The sequence below is a fragment of the Mixophyes fleayi genome, chromosome 1, assembly GCF_038048845.1.
Source record: "Mixophyes fleayi isolate aMixFle1 chromosome 1, aMixFle1.hap1, whole genome shotgun sequence".
NCBI lineage: Eukaryota > Metazoa > Chordata > Amphibia > Anura > Limnodynastidae > Mixophyes > Mixophyes fleayi.
The window spans coordinates 282354502-282370683 of record NC_134402.1 but is presented as its reverse complement, the minus strand read 5'-3'; the positions used below and the strand labels follow the sequence as shown (position 1 = coordinate 282370683).

At 39.0% G+C, this 16182-nt stretch overlaps 1 protein-coding gene across 1 annotated transcript in view; it reads right to left on the bottom strand.

Annotated features, from left to right (window-relative positions):
* The window catches only part of ENTREP1 (endosomal transmembrane epsin interactor 1), a 70873-nt gene extending 60109 nt beyond the window's left edge, over window positions 1–10764 (bottom strand). Inside the window, exon 1 of the mRNA XM_075210961.1 lies at window positions 10044–10764. Coding sequence (XP_075067062.1) covers window positions 10044–10412 — 369 coding nt within the window. The 5' untranslated portion in view covers window positions 10413–10764. The remainder of the gene's footprint in view (window positions 1–10043) is intronic.
* Window positions 10765–16182: the final 5418 nt, after the last annotated feature.

Sequence of the window (16182 nt, the reverse complement as noted above, 5' to 3'; positions counted from 1 at the left end):
CTGTTTTGGAGACTAGGAGTCTGACACAGTTCCAGGGGGAACAATAGCTGCTCCAACCAGTTGCTGATTGACTTATTCCTGGTTAAGTAAGAGAGCCTCCCTGTTTTAACCCCTTCCAGTCATTTGTGATGTCAGAGGAGCTCCAGCTACTCTCAGCTTCCTGTCTGTAAGAGGTAGGTGATGCCTTGGTCAGGAAACAGTACATCCACCATGTTGTAATCCGATATAATGTTCAGATGAATACATGTAACCCACCTGGCTTTATTTAAGAATAATATGGTTAACTTAAGTCCATCTCATAGGTTTTTATACACACTTAGATTATGTAACAAATGAGGTTAATAAATTAAAGCAACCCAATGTTCAACTAAGCACAAGCAACTTTCATTCTAAGTGTTTAAAATGACAGATGGGGAAAATGATGGCTGTCAGACCCACCGCGTCACACATGGTTATTTGCAAGGAAACACATGCAGTCATTATTGCTTTGCACAAAAAGGGCTTTACAGGCAGGGATATTGCTGCTAGTCAGATTGCACCTAAATCAACCATTTATCGCATCATCAAAAAGTTCAAGGAGAGAGGTTCAATACTTGTGAAGAAGGCCTCAGGGCACCCAAGAATGCCCAGCAAGCGCCAGGACTCTCTCCTACAGTTGATTCAGCTGCGGGATCGGGGCACCACAGTGTAAAGCTTGCTCAGGAATGGCAGCAGGCAGGTGTGAGTGCATCTGCACGCATATTGAGGCGAAGACTATGGAGGATGGCCTGGTGTCAAGAAGGCCATCAAAAGAGCCACTTCGCTGCAGGAAAAACTTCTGGGACAGACTGAAATTTGCAAAAGGCACAGGGATTTGACTACTGAGGACAGGGGTAAAGTCATTGTGACAGGATGGACTGCCTATGCCACCCTGTCTTTTGTTGCTGGGAACCGTCTGGGCTTACTTTGCCACCGTTCCCTTTTGTTATCCCAGATGCGCCCTCTTGCTGCAGTAGGAGGGGCTTATAATGCTGCCACCACTAAACTTCTTTATGGCGCTCAGAACCATGTTCCTTCTGGGTAACTGTCACTGCTAGTGTACCCCTGTGCTGGTACACTTGGGCTGGTAACTCCGGACCTCTTACTATGGATCCGGGTTGCTTTGGATGGATCCTCCCTGGCCTATCACACGGACCAGAGCTGCAGTTAGCAGGCATAGCGGTGGTACTGAAAAAGCTTGAGTCCAAACCTCAGAATCAGCCGGAGAACGGATTCGATTTTAGGGTCTAATCGGCAGGTCACAGGATTACAGCAATATTGAAGAAGTTGTCAAGTAGGTTTTTGAAGCAGAGTGATGTTTATTGCTCAAGTGTCCTGACAAGGACAGTCCCACTGTTTTAAGGTATCAGTGGTCAGGTCAGATGGAACATCAGAATGATACTTACATTCTCACACAGCTCATCTTTTATACAGTTCAGAAATACTCTATTTTTAGAATCAGGATGTATCCTGCTTCCCAAAACATAGATTTACATGCATTTCAAGGCTAACAAAATTTACACTTATCTATGAAATTCTAGAAACCTGTGATGTCCTACACCTGGTTTTCAAATGCAGAGAATTCAGGAGCCAGTCTTAATTAAAAGTTCCTGCCTTCAATGTTGGACTTTCACACATCAAAAGATTTAATTAACATGTGGCCTTTCATCAGACCATTCGGAATACATATTCACACAGAACAACAAAAAACAAAAACAAGCTAGTTTCCCACATCACAATACACCAAAGGCTTGGCAAACACAGGCTCATTGTATCAGATATATACATCAGAAATAGGCATATCCTATAACAAGGTTAAACAAGAGACAAATTTCTTCCCCCTGGTCTCAGAAATAACGATTTCCTATCTTACAATATACTCAATATCAAAAAATAAGTGCACATGCAATTACATCAATAAGTGCCCTGCGCTATTTGTTTTAAATAAATTTTTACCAAAAGTTATTTAATAGTCATCCAGTCACAGTCATTTTCTCAGATGAATCCCTTTTCAGATAATTTGGGGCATCTGGAAAAATGTTTGTCCGGAGAAGGAAAGGTGAGCGCTACCATCAGTTCTTTGTTATGCCAACATTAAAGCATTCTGAGACCATTCATGTGTGGGGTTGCTTCTCAGCCAAGGGAATGGGCTCACAAATGATACCAAAACAACTTCTCCCAACCATCCAAGAACAGTTTGGTGACAAACAATGCCTTATCCAGCATGATGGAGCACCTTGCCATAAGGCAAAAGTGATAACTAAGTGGCTCGGGGATCAAAACATCGACATTTTGGGACCATGGCCAGGAAACTCCCCAGACTTTAATCCCATTGAGAGCTTGTGGTCAATCCTCAAGAGGCAGGTGGACAAACAAAAACTCACAAATTCTGACAAACTCCAAGCATTGATTAAGGAAGAATGGGTGGCCATCAGTCAGTATGTGGCCCAGAAGTTGATTGACTGCATGTCAGGGCAAATTGCAGAGATCTTCAAAAAGAGGGGTCAACACTGCAAATATTGACTCTTTGCATAAACTTAATGTCATTGTCAATAAAAGCCTTTGACAGTTTTGAAATGCTTGTAATTCTACTTCAGTATATCATAGCAACATCTGACAAAATGGTCTAAAAACACTGAAGCAGCAAACTCTGTGAAAACCAATATTTGTGTCATTCTCAAAACTTTTGGCCATGACTGTATGCAGTCCCCTGTGCTTCTAAATTTCCAATTTGACCACTGCTGTTTTAAACACTATCAATACCATAATTGCCAGGATTATAAAGTGATTATCTTCATTTCTGTTATGTGCATGGAAGAAAATGAGAAAATTCTTTCTGTTTTTATGTTTTGTCAATGGATAAAGACCTTCTCTAATTTCCCTGCCATACATCGCCCCTCTAAACAAATGTCTGCTGAGAAAAGTAAAGTACTTCAACCAGCAGTATGTATGTCAGGTGGTACAGATAGAAGTTGGGGGGAGGAATTCTTAACACACACTTAAGGAAATAATCTTATCTGAAAAAGACAACAGCAAAGGTGTTTTTTTTAAATTGGCAGTTTAAGTGCTGTTTGGAGCAGTTATGTAAACCATGAGTAAAAAATAAAAAATGGGGTTAGTGTGTCTTTAAAATAATTTCCAGGGTTACTTTGCTGCTGATCTAAGCATTTAATGCACTAGTATTGTGTACCTGTGTGCACAACTTGATTATGATACAATAAAATGTATACATCTCAAAGAATTAGAATAGTGAAAATTTGCAGACCATGATGAATTGTACTGAGCTGTTGGTCATTTTAGAAAAATGAGACATTTCCATAGACAAAACATTTGCAATCTTTAAAACCATGGACAGTACCTGGAAACTAGGGACAGTTTACAACTATGCAATTCACTTTTAAAAACAAAACAAAAAGAATTGTATAAAGTTTCATATCCTAACAATCTACATTTGGAATAAACACAATAAAGTATATAAATATAATACAGTAGTAATACAAACTGAAATCATAATTTAAATATACCAAATTATAAAGAAATTCTAAGAAGCACGACTGGGAAATATTGATGTTACTAGAAATATCTTGAACAAATATTCAGCTATATAGCAAATATCCCTATGGCAAAAATGAATTAATTAAAAAAAATGAAATACAGGTATGGGATCAGTGGCTACCTAAAGTACATTGGTACAAGCTCTAGTCTGGGTCCCCTCATATCCCAGTACTGCCACTTCCACCACTCTTAATAACACTCACCATTAGCTGTCCAGATATCCTCTGGGAGCCTGCATTACCCTTTTCTGCATAGCAGACTTCCTGGTATAAGTACCCATAACTGTAATGACATGATCCAATGTACAAGGACAATTACATCCAGGATACAAGTTGGTTCTGGGCAGTTTGATTAATATTAAAAACACAAGAAAGGGGATGACATCTTACTGGGAAAAATGGTTAAATCTGGAATGAGACAGTTTTTAATTTTCAGTTCATTCCGTTAATAATTTAATCAAACTTATTGATTTATTTTGCAGGACATCTTACACATAGAAAACAAAAATAGATTCAAAACACTGGTGGTTCTGTTGCTGTGCATTGGAGGTTGCTCATTTGAAATAGATAGGGTTACATAGTTATTTAGGGTGAAAAGTAATATATATGAATATAGGTTAATTTTTCATCGTGAAAGTCCCAGTTGGTATAGAGGAGGACAAAAATAACCCTATAGAACAATATGTATTATTTCCTTGAAGAGGGGAAAAAATCTTTCTTGATTGCATATTACCTACCATTCAGAAAATTCCCAGGATCAATGTACTATATTGTGTAATGTCTATCAGTCTACCATGTCTGCCAATGCTAATTCTTGTGGCGTGTATCCCACAGTTCTAAACAAATACAATCTATTTTGCTCCACAAACCTACGCACCCTGGCGGAAGTCACGATACATTTGTGCAAGCTGAGGTGGACAGCAAGTCAAAACTGTATTTGTGCTGAGGAGCTGCTGTTTTGCTCTTCATAAATGATCTAGTAACTGAAATGAAGGGAACTACTAATTAAATTCAGTTAACAATAATAGCTGGGATTGATTGAGATCCCTCTTCTGAGACCCATGCTATTATCTGTATTTAGTAGGGTCCTGGCACTTATACATAGACACACACTCTCTTGATCAACTTGGAGCTGCTCAGCTCTCTCCAACACATCAGCTCTAAACCCTTTAGTTAAACCCGCTGTGACAAGTCTCTTCTACCACAGAGAGAACTGAGCAGCCCATGAGGTGATCGGCAGACCACCCAGCCATATAGATGTTATGGGACACTTCTAAATACAGAAAATAGTACAATTTCTTGGGTCTCTTAACCAAAATACTATTATTGGTAAGGGAATACATTTAATAAAATGAACTTCTCCCTTTTCAATAAGGTGTGCCCTTTTATCCCAGCAACTCATCCAAACACACAGAAAAAGAAAAAGGTGAGTCTATTTCAAATAAACAGCTTTCTATTGTTGGCTTAATTCCACTTATTCACAATTCAATTGTCCGGAAGGCTAGAAACCAGGAAGTGTGCAAGCCTTCTATGAATAGCTAAGAGTCTGCCCTGGCTATGGAGCTGGTATAGCCGGCTTCCCATTATAGAACAAATGTTTATATTTAATTGCTCAATATACTTAAGACGCTTCAGAATACACATGGATAGGGATGTATTGGGCAAGGGCAATAGGTGACAGAATAGAGCCAGAAGACAAAGGGGCTACAGTTAAGATAAATGGTGAAGGACAGTCAGTATTGCCAAAAGCTGTCTTACTACTTTCTGCACTGACTAGTTCATCTTTCATGTATCTACCTTCCACTGTTGTTCCAACTGTAGCACACCACCAATATCTGCACAGAAAGGCCAGTCACTAATGGCTGCTTTAATATTGGTGGCTGATAATGCTTCTGCCTCAGAGTAGCCACATACACTTTCCCAAAGAGCAGCAACAATTGTTATTCTACTCTCTTATGTATCAAGTGTTCCCCACACCTCTTAGGTTGTAACCTCATTTCAGCCGGGCCACTTTCACCTTCTCTTTCATGTCATTTATTCGTATCTTTATCTCCTCAATGTACAGAACTGTGTAATATGTTGGAACTTTTTATATATTATATATCACTATTATAATGTAAAAACAGACCCAACTTAGTCATCGCTGAAAGTTATTTCCAAGGCAATTCTCCAGCTCTATTAAGTTCACTCATTCATGTCACATTTAAGTCTTATCATGGTCTACATGTTCCAGCGGCCCTGGCTATAAAGGCATGCTGCTGATTGCAGCTCCACAAGCACAAGGAATGCTATGAATTGCAGTCTCACAGCAGCATGATGGCCATAGGCTGCTGCAGACCGCTACTTGCCTTTCACTGGCTGTGACAGGTGGACCACTCCTTACACCTCAACAGTGGTGACTGGTAGTGACAAGGAAGGGATAGTCAGCAGCAGTCTGGAGATAGGCAGAGAGGTATGCGACCTGTGACTTGTCAACTTCTGCCTGTATCTCACGGTTTGGAAGCAAAGGAAGGTGATTCTTCCTTCTCACTGCTATAATGGCTAAATAGTGCAGGTGCATTAAACAGAATTAACCCTCTTTAAAAAGCTTAAACTATTCAGCCCCGAGCATCAAGTATACTACAGCAGCTAGGAGAAAGAAACAAGAAAGAGGGACACTGGTCAATTAGGTAAAAGACGTTTTGGAGAGGAGGCAGTCAAAAGGTCACCGATTCAATAGAGTGTGGACAGTTGAGGGAGATGTGGCTTGGCAGAGCTGGACAGGAAGGCAGAAGAATGGCGCTCTGGGGTAAAGTGATAGGTAAACAGCTGTATGGGAACAGGTTAGGGAGAAGGGAGGGGACAGCAGGCACTGACTGCAACATAGGCACAAAGGGAGTAGAAGGATGGTGGAGAGAACAGATGTGTGGGTGTGTCTGGAGGTGAGTATATATGAAATAGTGCGTGTGTGCTGCTAACAGTTCTGTTTACCATATTGGTACACATATACAGTATGTCTGCAATATACCACTATGCATTAGCAGTCTAGCCAGTTTCTAGACTAGATTTCCAGAATATTACACCTGGCAAAAATGCATTTATACATTTTAGCAGTTTTGTCATAAAAAAATGTACAATAATATGTTTAGAATATTGTTATATTAGTTTACTAATTTAATGCAATGCAACTGAAATACAATTTATTGTCTGAAATAATAAAACAAGAATATAAAGCATTGGTTTTGTATATAACGTTTATTCAAGCAGATGAATATATAACCACACAAATATAAATATATTTATTAACAGGGCAGCAGTTCGTTCTTAATTATCTGAGGAGTGATGAGGCATCCAGGAGAGCCCCCTTTTTGTAAAGATTCAATCTGGAATTCTGAAACTGGTGTGGCCAAACTGTGTGCCTGGTCTGTCTTATGTTTTGTTTTTAAATAGCCATTAAAATATTTTATTTGAAAAAGCTTTAATCAAATACAATGCAGTTCCAAAATACCTGTATTTAATGTGTAGCCTAATCTTGTGACCAACTTACAATACAAAGAGAATTCTACTGACTGATATACAATACACAAAGCATTTTTGGGATCTCTACAGTATATAGAGAATGCATTCTACTGACCACTATAAAACACAGTGAGCAGTAATCAATACATAAAACACAGTTGATGAAGTGTAGTGGAAATGTACCACAAAACACTTTTTGCACCAGTGCACCTAAATGCACACCAGCACAGAGCTGGTACAAAATTCAAAGGTTCTTGGGAGTGAAAATTTTCACTTTTAAGAACACATGGATTTTGCAAGGTGTGCCCCTTAAAATGTGCCCTCACCACCCCCTTATCTTATGTCAATATTCTTGTTTCGAAAAATGAAATCTCATGTCGCACAGCTCTGTAAAACTAGCAGCTCCACTGGACCAACCTGCATACTAGTTGCCACCATACAATATCAACCCCGTTCTGAACACCATTATATTCAGGATCCCAAATCTCAGATGGCTACAAAGTGCTTTAAAATTCTGGTTAGTTAAACAATGCAGACTTTCAAACCCCTGATGACTTTACAATGACGGCTTTACAGTACACACCCCAAAACCTCTAATAGTGACATAACCAGTCTTTTGGCCTTTACTATGCAGATCCCAGTTTACAGAGTTGCTTTACAGTGCAGACTCAAAGTCGCTGGTGGCTTAGAATGCATCCACAGATCTCTGTAGATGCATTCAAATTGTAGACCACAGATCTCAGGTGGCTACCTTATGCAGACAACAAATTACTGGTGACAATATAATGCAGAAACCCAAATCTCTGATGACTATACTAGAATTGGGCAATTGAAAAAATACAAAAAGCCTCAAATTCAGACTAAATCTTGGAACAAAGATTTTGGTTAAAAAAATTTCACTTTAAAACTATCCTAAAGATAAAAAGAATTAAACACCAATATTTGTGTTTTTCTTTTTTTAAATAGTATCACCCTATTAGAGGCATCTGTCAATACTTATAACAATAAAACATACTGATATACTGGGTAATGTTAGTGACTTAAACCAGCTCTATCATTTCAGATATTTCAAACAAGGGGCTTGTCATGACCATAGATAATTTTGACAGAGGGGCCATCTAGATTGACAAACTGGATACAGTTAACAAAAAATGTTCAAAACACTATTGTCAGACCATTTACATGTATTGTACTAACGTTAAAAACCCTTGTAAATGTATGTATTTTAATGTCTGTAGGTATGAGGCCTTGAAAAGTAAAGTATTACCTTCCAGCTCTATTACAGACAGCTACAACTCTCCCCACATTGTAAGGACAGTGTCCTGGTGGGATTTAATTCAGGTCAAAAAGCTGAAACTAACTTGATATGAGCTCACTGGCCCTGTCTCTGTGTAAGAACTGACCAATCCAGCCTGCAAAGCAAGTCTGTCCAGCTGTCAGTCACTGTCTGTTTAGTTACAGAAGCCCCTCCTTCCTAACATGGCAACTCTCTGAAACGTGATAGAAAGCATGGTGGACATATTTAGTTATGTATATATACTAGGTATTTAATGTGTAATACGTAGCCTTTGATAGAGATATATATATATATAAATATATATATATATATATATATATATATATATATATATCTGTCAAATAATGGCTGTACTTCTCCCTTAAGTTGTTAGTATGATGACAACCTTTGTTTGAAATCCATAACTGTTGATGTAGAGCCTTTGCAGCATTTTGATACTACCGTTTAAACACAGTGTACATATGCACTTGTGTGGCAATCTTCTTACTCATCAAAATATGAAGAGAATTGCACTGACATTTCTAACACTTCATGAGGACTTGCACTGATTGCTCTCTATAGGGCACTTTATAGAATGTGTATATAACATATAAGTGACTATTTAAGAATGACCGCATTTTTAACACGATCCCTTTCAATTCTTATCCAAAGATAAGGATTGAAAGATTGTGTGCATTTATTAAAAAACTTACACAGTTGCAGCAGTCATGGAAGACTGCTGTTCTTGTGAAGACCCCTCTCCTATCTTTTCTATGGTCACTATCGCAAGGTGACCACCTTTGCGATAGTGACCGGAGGGGAGAGCAGTAAGATGCGGCGAGGGAGCCGAAGATCCCTCTACCACAATGCTCTCCCCACAGAGCAGACCAGAAAAATGACACATACGGAAATGTACGCCAACCTGAACTTGCGCACATTAATGTATGTGTAAATGCCTTTTCATTATACAGCAGTCCTCATAAAAATTTATGGGGACTGCTATGGATTTCGATTAAAAATGCAAAGCAGCAGATAGCGATGCCCTATTAATAAATGCTATTTCAGGGGATTTTTATGAAAAAAAAATGATTGTTAAATAGGCCCCTTAATATGAATACTGTAATTAGTATTTGTAGAGTATGTACACATAGTATTTGTAGAGTATGTACAAATAGTATATGAATATTTTGGTAACAAGACAAAGTTGGATCCCACCCCCATCCTACACTTAATTCATTCAGTGATAAGATGATACAAATAATTCTTTCACACACAATGAATATCATGGTAGTAGTTTGCAGCTATTAGAACATTATCGGATTATTGCATATTTTTATAGGACCTGTTTGCTACCTAGCTGCAGCTCAAATGTAACACTTCTGTTTCTCCATCTGTAATGCATAGGGGCACTCTAAATTGATTTATATTTACTATGTTTCATTAAAAACTGTATAGATATTACACTGCATATCACTATGTGCTGTAAGCCACACTCACTGTTTTTTGTTTTGAGCAGACTAATCAAATTGTAACTCCAGTTGAGTCAAAACAAGCTATACTGTAAAAAAACAAACAGTAAAGAACTTTCCTGAGACCCAGTAAAACAACGCATCCCGCACAACATCACAAAGCCCATAGGGATGCTATAGGAAGCCAGGGCATCATGTGAGCTCGTGCAGCAGGTGTTTTGTACTCACCGAAGATCCAGCCCAAAAGGGACATGAACTCCTGATCTGGGGTGTCTTGCTGAGTGACAGAGCTCCGAAACTGAGAGCGACGGTGCAACATCCTAGTATGAGCTGCAACAAGCCCAGCGAAAGCAGAGGTCTGCCTGGCATGGTTAGTCCGGATCCAGCCCGGCGCCTGCTAGAAATAGGAGGTGGAGGGGGGCACAGACCTAGTGAGGCTGAGCATCGAGGGGGCTGCAGTACCCCACGGCTCCTGCGTGGCCGGTGCATAGAAGGATCCCCGCCTGGAGAAGAAGTGGGTGCTGCGTTGCCCAGGGAAGATGAAAGCCCGGCCATGGGACAGCATGAGCCAGGAAGCAGCACTGGGAGAGACATCATTCGGGAGGGGAGGGTAGCTAGCAATAGCAGTGGAAAGGGGAGGACACTGTAAAGGAGAAACCTGATCAGATAGAAAACACCCAGTCCAATACCTTCTCACACTGATATGGCAAAGTCATTGCATGACACTGATTCATCTCCGCCGTGTAAGAGTTTATATACTTGACCCTAGAATCTTGATCCCAGGAGACGGCTCCCTTTCCTCAGTCTCTTTTATCTCTTTCCATGCCTTATATCCTGTAATGTTTATCCTTTTCCATGTTTTTTCTTCCTTTCTCTGCCACCCCCTTCGCTGTCTCGAGTGTTGTTGCTAGAGGACTATCCGACATAGAAGTTTTAAAATAACTCCAGTGAGTAGCAGGAGGGGAGCGGTGGTTCAATTTCACATTTTTTGGCCCAGGCTCAAAGAGGGTGTGTATACAAAAGGAACAGTTCCCATTATACTCATTTAGGGGCATATTTAATGAAGCACAATAGTGCTTTTAACGGGTAATTAGGGTCCCACAGTGTCCTCCGCAAATTTATTAAGGGGGCATCGCAGCAGATATCATGGATATCTGCTGCTTTGCATTCCTCTTCGTTTTTGGGAGCAGTCACCATTCAACAGAATGGTGACTGCTCCTGGCCGCAATCTAACAAGTCCCGAAAAAACATTTTTTTCGGGAACTTGTCATGTTAATGTATGCCAGCTGCAGCTGGCGTACATCATCCGAATTGAGGAAATCTAATGCTGTCAGCTCTGCTCCGGAGAGCAGAGCTGTACAGTGCATGTGTGGAGGGATCACATGATCCCTCCCTGTCACTCAGCGCTCTTTCTCTGCAACTATCGTTGCAGAGACAGAGAGGGGATCTGTGTGCGCATGTCCAGTTCTTGGAACTGGACATGCGCACTTGAAGAGTGAAGAGAAGACCCGAAGACAGCGCTTCCGAAGAGGGGGGTAAGTATGTTTTTTTTTATCACTGAAACAGCAGTTTTTCGGAACTGCTGTTTCTCTGCACGGCTGTACATAAATGTGAGAAGTAGTTCAATCCTTATCATTGCGATAAGGATTGAAAACTACTTTTTACTTTATGTGAATAATGATAAATGTGCCCCTTAAAGTCCAATAATATACCTTGTGCTTTCAAGATCTGCTATAAATGCTATTTAATTTTACGATTTCCCAAACTGCAAGATTAATAGTTATCTATTTACCTGATAAATGCAACTTACGATGTCAACTCATAATTATATTTTAGACGTGCAGATGATGCAGTTTTGGACATAAGGGTCTGATTGGTTGCTATAGCCAACATCTCCACTTTTTCAAACCCGCAGTTTAGTAAATCTGGCCCTTAGTCATATCAAGTAACCTGCATTATCTGTACTGTTTTCTGAATTATTTACATTTCTGTATCTGTTTATATATAGGGACACTTTTATCAACAACCGCATAAAATGAAAAATAGTTTTCAATCCTTATCGCATAAGGATTGAACTATTTCTCGTATTTATGAAAAAACTCCAGCAGGGACAGCAGTCACAATAAACTGATGTCCTGTGAAGTGTAACACTTACCTTTTCACTGGCTGGTCACTGCGAACAAACTCGCGATGCCGGCATCTTCGTTGTAGTCCTACTGCGCATGCTGGCATGCCCACAAAGAATATACTAACAAGGAACTATTATCATGTGACAGGGAGGGATCACACGATCCCTCCACACATGCGCTGTGCAGCTCTGCTCTTCGGAGCAGAGCTGAGAGCTAGGAAAGTTTTCAATTACGTTAATGGCGTACATTAACATAACAAGTGTCGAAAATTACTAATTTTTGGAACTTGTTAGATTGCGTTAGGGAGCAGTCACCATACTATGTGATGGTAACTTCTCAGAAAAACCATATAGAATGCAAAGCAGCAAATATCCACGATATCTGCTGCGATGCAACAACAATAAATTTGAAGGATACTCCAAATGGCGCCTAAATGACGGTAAGTGTGCTTTAATAAGATTACACCTGTTGATAATTAGGCCCCATAGAGAGAGAGAGAGAGAGAGCGTACATCAGGCCTAGCAAATATGTATACTTGTGCCCCACGATAGCGAAGAGATGGTGTAGAGATTAAAGATTACAGATTAAATTAAAACAGCTGTTGCTTTACGCTTTAAAAATGAAAATGTATTATGAATGGAAATGCATCATTCTAAATGGCAATGTAAGTTTAGTTGTGTAAAAAAAAAACAACGTGAACATATACTTACTACACTCAGCCTTCGCTTGCCTGTCCTGGTTTCACCTCTACAGGCGTAAGAAGATACAAGTCAAAGATACGCAAAAAAGTATATATTTGAACATATGTGTACACATTTTTAGTGCGCATGCGTAAGTAAGGAAATGCATATTTTATGCAATAAAAAAACTTCAAATCTGTAAAAGGGCAGTGCAGAGTGTGGGTTGAGCAAACCACACACTGAGCAAAGTACAGTAAACATTAAAGGAATGGTGCACTTTTGAGAGCATTTTTGCTTTAAAAATAAATATAATAAAGCTATAGGGTCTATTTTGATAATAAACCCCCTACCATCTTTACACCATTCATGGGATACTCACTCTAGCTCAGAATATTTAATAACTAGCTGAATCTGATAAAAATAAAACTCTTCTCTACTTTGTCTTCAGATACCTAAAGACAAAAATGTCCACAAAGTTGAACCATTCCTTTAAAATAATTTATTCCAATGTATATGATTCATAAGAAAGAATTTGTAAAAATAAACACTGAACTAAAGACTTCATTTTGCAAAATCACATTAGTATGGTTTGACTAATGCTAAACCTAACAGTCGTTTATCGTGTGATTGGCACGATCATTGGGTAAAAAACATGTAGTGTGTACTCATGTTAAATCCAGTGCAATATGCATTTTGTCAAGTGTCAAATTGTCCAAAGGACATGTTCATTTTGCCTAACGACAACGCACACAGTCTATAGCACTTTAAGAACTACAATGGTAACATAAAACTTTTTTAATGAGGAGCAGCATTGCAAACACCGAGCTTAGGGTGATTTAACAAAGTAAAGCTGGTGCAGCAAAACACTGACACAAAAACAAGTGTCATTGTTTGTTTTGCAATGGAGAAAAATAGGCTGTTTTATTTTGTGTTAGCTGCACTTATCTCATGTGTTTGCTACGTACATTTGTAATCCATTTTCAGCAACAAAGATATCCATATGAGTTATGATTGAATCAACAAATGCAATGAAGTCCTTAAAGTGGACTTGAAGAAGTGACAAGTTTATATTTGCAGTGACTGCCTAAACACATTTACCGTACCGCAGCATGTTTTGCAATAAGCAAACAGTGCATTTCTGTTCTTAATATGTCTTTTGACATTGACCTTCAGTAAGTTAGTGATATAAGCCTAGTATGCTGGGAAATAGGTCACAGTTAAAGGCATACTTATGAAATGCAATGACATGTAAAACGAAATACTGTATCATGTACCATTAATGTCATTTGCAGCAGACTTGTGATTTGTGGCAGGACGTACTGTGAAAATATGTCTAGTTTGAAATTCTATTTTTTAATAGATGTCATCAGTCCGTGTTACATTTACATGGCACTTTTGCACCAAGGCACCATATTAGATGCCCCAATTTCTCATAATCATACAGGGTTTCTTTTTAAACAGCCACATGGAATTCTGCGTGTCAGGATTCATTTTCTAAGCTGGGCACCAGGGTTGCATTTGGCAGGAAACAGAGGCTCCTTCATCCAGCTTTGTTAAAGAGTCAGATGAAAGCACGTCTCTGGCCTATCAGTTTAATAATTAAACTTGGATGTGTTTATGCACATAATTCCTAAGCCAAGAGACAGGACATTCTTTGGCGTGACATCATCATACTGTTTTAACCCTGAAAATTAATATGATATTCTATAAACAAGCCTATTTTTGGTGTCTTTAATAAATAGGAAGTCAAATGAGTAAATAGATGTTTCTTCTGCATTGCTCTGCTTAATATGACATGCTTCAAGACAAGTAGTAGATTGTCAATTTATGTATGTAGAATCTTGGTTTCAAGTGTTTATTTGCAGAAGTTTGGAAACAATTTATAAATAAAAACACACATTTGTAAAACGACTTCCTCTCTGCTGTTCCTTGCATTTTTTCTAGACAGCTGATAGAGGTGACAATAATTAAATTTAAGGAAGTATATGTTTCTTAATATTTATCATAGAGCATATCTATCTCCATATCGCCGGTTTCAGATAGGACTATCAGAGTCTCATTATTGTCCGAAGTGTGGGTCTCCAAGGGCGAACTTGACACATTGCTTTTGGGAATGTCCCCTAATTAAACGATTTTGGACTCAGATTTGGAGATTCTCTAATACACACCTGGTAAATTACGTACCCCTGTCTCCGGAATGGGCGATATTTGGAATACTCCCAGGTAGCTGCAAAATTAGTAAAGGATGTGGAAAACTATTATTGGCAATCTTGGCTGCGGCCAGAAAGAGCATACTCAAGTCTGGGTCCAGAATTCCCCTCCTATGTTTTCCCTTTTCAAAGAAAAACTATCATATATTTCGAATGGACTGGATAGAGACATCTTTGCAGAAAGAGATTAGAGTAAAACAATTCTTTGACACATGGGAAAGTTTCATGGCTCTTTTACCCCACATTATACAAATACAACTTTGGAACAGTTTCCATAATACTGAATGGTTCGAGCTAAGAATGGTCTCTGCAGATCCCCCAATTAATCTATCACCACCTTCTAATAGGTCATGTTTAGAGTGGCATTTTTTGGAAAAAATGCACATAGAATGTTGATTATTCATTTGATTGTAAAATAATTGCGAAAATATGTATGTATTTTATAATGCATTCAAGTGTATATGTCATATTTTATACCTCAATAAAAAATTGAAATTCATTTTTTTTTTAAGGAAGTATGTGTTGAAACTTGAAAGTGGCAAATGTTGAATCTGTAAATCCTATTTATTGTGAAGTCATAGAAACCTGATACCAGTAATCTTTGATTGTAGTTTGTGGTCCTCAATATAAGAATAACTATTTTTTTTCTGGTTCAGGTGCTTTTCCACAGGTATGGGTACACCTGTAGGACTATAAGTGGTCATTGGTTTCACCATTAGAGGGCTAGATAGTTCAATGTCACTAGATATAAGGGTAAATGAGCAAGGACAAAGGCTACCACATTCTTGACATGAAACTAGGGTACACTGGATCTCACAATTCCCAGAGTAAGGGTGGCGCTAGGATGTGGACTCTCTGTGCCTCTGATGATTTCCACTGGCTCCTTAGGGGCGTGGAGTCTAATGGCCTCCTCAGTCTACACCAGAGGTGCCCACAATGATACTCACTAGGAGGCTGCAGATATCAATAAAACATGATAACTGGTTGAGAGGAAAGCAGAAATACATGAATATTCTGAAAATCAGGGGTAGGCAGCAGAAAAGTTAAGCCAAAACAGGTTATAGTCATTATCCGGGAAGACAGGTCAGGTGATGCTTGTTCAAATTCACAGCCAGGAAAGGCCTGAGAAAAACTGAAGGGGATGTGTAGTCTAACCACAAGTTCGATTTCAGAAGAAAACATAAGGTGGAAGTTAATCAATCAGGTACTGTGAAACATTAAGGTAAAGAGAACAAAGATACACAACAGATTCTGTGGCTGAACTGAATGATTATTGCCTATGAGCTAAGAGTCTATGACTAAGATCAATTAGCTACAAAGGACAAATCAGTGGGGCTCAGCACTTTTC